Source organism: Epinephelus moara, chromosome 12 (assembly GCF_006386435.1).
Source record: "Epinephelus moara isolate mb chromosome 12, YSFRI_EMoa_1.0, whole genome shotgun sequence".
NCBI classification, from domain to species: Eukaryota; Metazoa; Chordata; class Actinopteri; order Perciformes; family Serranidae; genus Epinephelus; species Epinephelus moara.
The window spans coordinates 16551020-16557514 of record NC_065517.1 but is presented as its reverse complement, the minus strand read 5'-3'; the positions used below and the strand labels follow the sequence as shown (position 1 = coordinate 16557514).

At 39.0% G+C, this 6495-nt stretch overlaps 1 protein-coding gene across 2 annotated transcripts in view; it reads right to left on the bottom strand.

Moving 5' to 3' along the window:
• The window catches only part of gnpat (glyceronephosphate O-acyltransferase), a 22591-nt gene extending 16100 nt beyond the window's left edge, over positions 1-6491 (bottom strand). For both annotated transcript variants that reach the window (XM_050057905.1, XM_050057906.1), the window contains exons 1-10: positions 6312-6491; positions 4339-4530; positions 3648-3824; positions 3398-3527; positions 3099-3226; positions 2211-2286; positions 1524-1675; positions 1254-1384; positions 835-1073; positions 637-735 (exon numbers count right to left, since the gene is read on the bottom strand). In XM_050057905.1, coding sequence (XP_049913862.1) covers positions 637-735; positions 835-1073; positions 1254-1384; positions 1524-1675; positions 2211-2286; positions 3099-3226; positions 3398-3527; positions 3648-3824; positions 4339-4530; positions 6312-6335 — 1348 coding nt within the window. In that variant the 5' untranslated portion in view covers positions 6336-6491. The remainder of the gene's footprint in view (positions 1-636; positions 736-834; positions 1074-1253; positions 1385-1523; positions 1676-2210; positions 2287-3098; positions 3227-3397; positions 3528-3647; positions 3825-4338; positions 4531-6311) is intronic.
• Between the last annotated feature and the right edge of the window lie 4 nt (positions 6492-6495).

The window sequence follows — 6495 nt, the reverse complement described above, 5'->3', positions numbered from 1 at the left end:
CAAAAGGGTTAAGGCAGTGCTAGATAATAATGGTTGGCACACAAAATATTGACACTTTAGGCACAATTTGGACATGTTCACTGTGGGGTGTACTCACTTATGTTGCCAGCTGTTTAGATGTTGATGGCTGTTTTTTGAGTAATTTTCAGAGGAAGGTAAATCTATACTACTATACAAGCTGTACACTGACTACTTCAAGTTATATCAAAGTGTCATTTCTATAGTGTTGTCCCATGACAAGATATAATGAAATATTTGCAAAAATGGGAGGGGTGTACTCACTTATGTGAGATACTGCATAATTTGGCTCCATTACAACTCACAACGTTCACCAACAAAACAACTGTCCTGTACTAAACACGTTTTCCACACAAATACAACATGCTAACGTTATTAGTGGCAGCCTATGTAATTTTACATTGTATACATTAGCCTAGCAACGAGTCGAGATTTTAGCATAAAAGTCAATCACAATTTTGTGCTTCGGGAACATGTCCTTACCTCAGTTAAATGTTTTTGTAACTTAAATTATCAGTATATGAAGAACAGTAAGATTTCCCAATGGTACATGGGGAAAAAATGACATACAGCAAAGAAATACAAGAGTTAGGGCAAGAAAAACAAATAAAAACAAACCTTGCTCCACTGCCAGCTGGACTCTCCCCTCACAGATCCTCACTAGACCTTGATGCAGGGACAGACTGGAGGAAACCACCTCTGATGGAGGGACGTGGTCTGAAGGGAGAAAGAAAAATCATAATGGCGCACTTGGGCACACAGAGAGCCTGATGGCGGTATGAAGGTGAGCACTTTAGTGCTGGGCTCGTGCTGTACCAGGCCAGTGGAGGAAGGCGCCGTACTGCCGGGAAAGGTCCCGCAGCCACACGGCCTGTGCGGTCAGCTCGTCCAGTGCCATCCCCTGTTTCTGCCCCTCTGCCTGGTTCTGGAGCAGCAGGGAGGCCAGAAGGACCCACGGCTTCAGGACCATGTTCTCCTCCTGGGCCCGCACCAGCCTGTAGGCCGAGTCATTCACAAAGCTGTGGACGTCCTGGTCGGGCCTCCTGGGGATGTGTCTGCAAATGGAGAACTCACATTTATGATTTTTAAATTTTTAATTCCAATTTACTGTCAATTTTCAAGAGTGAAAATTTATTTTTTTCACTCCAACATGTACAAAACAGAGATAATGCAAGCATGAGATAGCTTAACGTACTTTTATACTACATGCATAATTTAATGTTGAAGTATCGCACCTTGGTACCAGGCTGAACTGGCAGCGGTTAACTTTGCCCTGGGCTAAACTTCTGACAGACACAGGTTGACCAAAGTACACATGGATGCTGCCGTAGTCTTCACTGAGGACCTTTCTGGCTTTAATCAGACCCTGCAAAAGGAAGGATGCACAAGAGAAGCAGAGGTCGTGACATCTCACTCAGCACGTGTACGGGGTTTTTTCAGGCTGCAAAAAATATGACAGATACAGGTGTTGCAGGTCAAACAGGTCAGATGTTGAAATGACTCACTGAGGTGGACTCCTTGGGTTTGGGGATACCCAGCAGTTCTCTGGCGTAAAGCGTCTCCTCCAAGATCCTCTCGTAGCTGATGCTGACTGGGACCACGTTGACATCAAACACTTCGCCTTTGAGAAATGGATCCATAACTATATTCAAAAGACCTGGAAGAGGACAGGAAGGAAAAACTTTGTTGAATAAAATCAGTGACATCAGTGACAAAAGTTGCACCACAGAAAACTGAACAAACATTTGCAGAATCGGGTCGAAATATTCTTTGATGTTTTTACTTTGCTAATTAGTAATAATGCAGGATTCACTTATTGCAGGATATTTTCACTTTTTTTCACATATATATTAGGATTGCAGCAATGTACTGGTTTCACTCTGATCATACTGTGAACATTTGCTTATCTACAGTATGAAAAATGCAACTGGTAGAAGAATCAGGTTGTGGTTTCAAGGCTGAATTATAATGCAACACTTGATCAATCAAAGAAGTCCTATGTTTTCGTTTCTTTAAGGGTCATTTCAACTGATACTAATAATTGTGTAATAACGTGTACCTTAAAATGGTGATATTCTCCTAAGAAGGTTAGTGTATTGTGAAAATCTCACACGATTGCAGCCCTAATACACGTTTCAACAGTAAAATGTGCCGGCAGGAGAAACTAGTTGCCTTTTTTTTTTGTAACTTACCTAACTTTGGAGTCAAAGACTTGGCCGTCCGGCTTCTTGTCCCCTCTAGGAAAAACTCTACTGGTGCGAATCCATTCTGGAGTGAAAGACAAAGATTGTGTATGTTTTCAGAATAATGCTGGTTGCCTGTAAAACAGCTCCAACAAAAAAAATAGTTAAATCAAGAACCTTCCACTTTAACTGACTCGTTTAATGTAATGCATGAAATTTATACTATGGAAAAATGAACCTTTGAACTGAGACTTAAGACCGCTTTATTTTGAGAAGCGTTGAAAGGATGGATTGAATTTGTTAAGCCATGTAGAACAGACTTCAAATAAAAGTTGTATAGTGACTTAGTGCTGGCCAATGTATCGAATGAAACGGTGTAATTTCCTGAATGATGTGTACTGTCATACTGTAAGCCCCTTGTGGGGATGCATTCAATGGGCAATCCCACGTAAAACGCCCAGACTAGATACGCCAAGAGGTGGTTTAACTGCACGAGCCTCTCATTCATGAGTAGATGCTTTCTATGTGGTGATACGGTTGGCAGGTGTAGTTTGGTAGAAAGAAAATAGTTCCTCCATGAAACTGCTCACAACAAGGTCTGTGGATTATCTTGAGTAATCAGGTCATGATTTCTGGAAAGAGACGTTGCTGTTGAGTTTTTCAAATGTATTATTTTGGTGCTTTGAGCACCACAAGCCAAGTGCCAACTAGTTCCATTATATTCAAGAGAAGGCAGACATCTCTACGGCCGATACCTTCAACACTCGGCAACTCACACTGAAACAATATAGACTGATAAATAGCACAACAGGTAAGAGGAGAAATATACATTATTGATTTGAGGTGAAATGTCCCTTTAAATGTCTACAAGGATTCTAGAAAAAGCAGCATCCTCACCTTGAGAATAGTCTTGACGTACTCTGAGAAGACGGCCCAGTACAGTTTGTCTCCACCGAACGATCTCCGAATGAAGAAAGCTCCGGACATCCGCAGCATCTCCCCAACAAACTTCATCCCCATGAAGTCTGCAGAGACAAACAAACTGTGGGGTCATGTGCAAACAGTGATGGCGTTGGACTGCAGTATAGTGGGAAGTGTTCTTAATATTCTCACCCTAATTTGATTGAACAAAACATTACACTTCAAGCTTGTATATATCGTAACAATGTACACACTCTTGTTCTTTCAGTGCTTACCCATGCCGGCAGCGATGACAGGCAGGGCCAGGTCGTAGGTGTACAGGATGTATGACATCAGCAGGAAGTCCATGTAACTACGGTGACTAGGTAACAGGACTACTGGGTGCTCCTGAATGGCTTGTTGGAGCTAACAATTAAGCAAACAACAGATCAGGTGCGTATTTGTATTTGAAAGTGCGTCACCTTCATAGTGTTTTTAGCGTTTCACTCACACTCTGTTCTTAGTGTCACATGTGTGTATTCTCACCCTCTGGATGCCCTCCTCGTTGACACAGATGCTCCTGAACAAGGTTTTAAAGACTTTGCTGAGCGTGAAGGCAAAGAAGCGAACGGTGCTGAGCTGCTGACTGTGAGCCATCTCCTCCAAGATGGCCGACGCCTCATCCTGGAGGTCATCAGCCGCCTTGCCCGTCTCTTTGGAAACCTTGACAATTCAAAATGAAAATAATATTTAATCCAGTAGAAAAAAGAAAAGCCATACGAATGAAGTTTATGAATATGAATACTACAACATGGCACTATTTTCTATCTTTCCATAACTTTGTAGTTTTATTCATTCACTTTCTGTAAACGCTTATCCTGTTAGGGGTCGTGGGGGGGCTGGAGCCTATCCCACCAGACACTGGGTGAGAGGCAGGGTACACCCTGGACAGGTCACCAGACTATCACAGGGCTGACACATAGAGACAGACAACCATTCACACTCACATTCACACCTATGGACAATTTAGAGTCACCAGTTAACCTGCATGTCTTTGGATTGTGGGAGGAAGCTGGAGTACCCTCTTGCTGTGAGGCAACAACGCTAACCACTAGACTACTACCAGAAAAACAGTGCTTCTTTTAACTAACTTGCCAATTTTCAAGTGTAATCTTGAGACCACGTCCATCAGGCTAAACCAGAATGTCGACCTGCTGTCAGTCAGCCTCTAACTTACCTGATTGATGACATAGTGTATCTGATCGGACTGAAGCACCATGCTCTTCAGCATGCTGGATGTACACGGTGTTACTCCTTTATAAACAACTGGAGTGTAACATCTGAGGGCGTATCTCAGGTCACTGGAGTTCCTCCTCTCCTCCAAAATGTCCTCGAAGTCATCTCTCTTCTTCAGCATAGGATCTCTATGCTATTAAAGACAAAAACATTACAATCAGACACTGTAACCATAACATATTCTAAATGTAGTTCACAGTACCAAGCAGTAAAGAAAGACACAAGATGGGATATGGTCTACATTTTTAGTAAAAGGTAAGGGAGTGCAAAGCTCTGGTTTTCATTGTACAAAAACAAATCTAGGGTGTGGTATTTACCTGAGGCCACAAAAAAGTAAAGTAACAATACCGCAATCTTAAAATACTTTGTTACAAAATTGTACTTGTGTAAAGGCACAAGAGCATCATCATGCTGTGATTTTTCTGAGCTATATTTAACTGCACATTATTTGTTTACTCTATAACAATACACTATGTATATTATTTGTTACATTACTTATGTCACATATTTTGAAAGTAACTGCTTATTTACTTCAATAAATAACTGTTATGGAGTAAAAAGTACAACATCTCTCTTTGAAATGTAGTGGAGTAGACATAGAAAGTACCATGAAAAGGAAATACTTAAATAGAAGTACCTTAAAATTGCAATTGAGTACATTTAGCAACGTTTTTACAATATTTAAATGCATTTTCACATAAAGCTGATTGAGTTCAATTCAATTATAATATTTTTATGATACTAAACTGCATTTGATTTTAGAACCAATTTAATTTACATGCAATTAAAATGTGCAATAATTTATGATTTTTAACTAAATCTGATTGAGTTTACTTGTAATTAAAGTACCGTATTTTTTAATGTTCAACTAAATTTTAATGTATATCAGATACAAGTTCACTTGTACTTAAAATACAATATTTTTACAATAGTAAACTGCATTTTAAACTAAAGCAGATTTAATTTACATGCAATCAAAATATAATAGTTTTTCATTCTTAACTGCATTTTAATGTGAAGCCGCTTGAAATTACATGTCATTTAAGTATAATAATTCCACTATTCTGTTATTTTAATGTTAAGCAGATGGAGTTCACTTATAATTAAAATACAATATTTTTCCATTTTCAACATTTTCATAATGAAATTTTAATGAAATTGCGTGTAATAAAAGTACAATATTTCTTCAATACTTTATGTACATCAGATTAAGTTCACTTGTACTTAAATTACAATATTTTTACAGTAATAAACCGCATTTTAAAGTAAAGCACACTAAATTCACATTTAATTAAAGTACAATGGTTTAACCATTTTTAACTTATTTTAATGTAGAGCAGACTGAGTTTACTTGTAATCAAAATAGAATATTTTTTCTATTCTTCTCTAGCTTGAAAATACTTGTAATTTAAGTACAATAATTTTACCATTCTTAACTGAATTTAAATGTAAAGCAGATGGAGGTCAATTGTAATAAAAATACAATATTTTCTCCATTCTTAATCACATTTTAATGTGAAGCAAACTGAATTTAGTTGTAATTAAAAGGTGCTCTGCACATATATGTGTCTTGCCTTTAGTTACTTCCCAGTCTTGTGACGAACCACAAACACACTGATTAACATAGCTGAAGAGTGGCATATCTTTGGTTGCATTAAAACCAAATGTCCTGCAGGCTACATGTAGATAGAAATGTAAAGAAGCGATTCCTCAACAGACTTCTGTAACGTAAATTGCCTAATTCAATTTCTGTGACAACAGCGACACAGAGCTGTGTGTTTCGGTGCTGTGTTGATACACACGTATGACTTTGGGTTCACCTGTTTGAATGAAATGTCAAAAAGAGTGCACTGAGCTGCAGCAGAGCTAGCTAAGTTAGCTTAGCTCCCTGCTAAGCAAAGCAAAGATACATACCGTGTACACAGCGCTGGATGCCATTCTCTGTCCCACTTTACAAACTCATACACGCTGCATACAGTGAAGTTATATGTGCAGGAAAATTTTTAACGGTCCTGCGTCTCGACGTATACACCTGTATATGGCAAAATCACTTGGAGAACTTCACATGGGCGTGTTAACTGGCATTTCCGTGGCACTT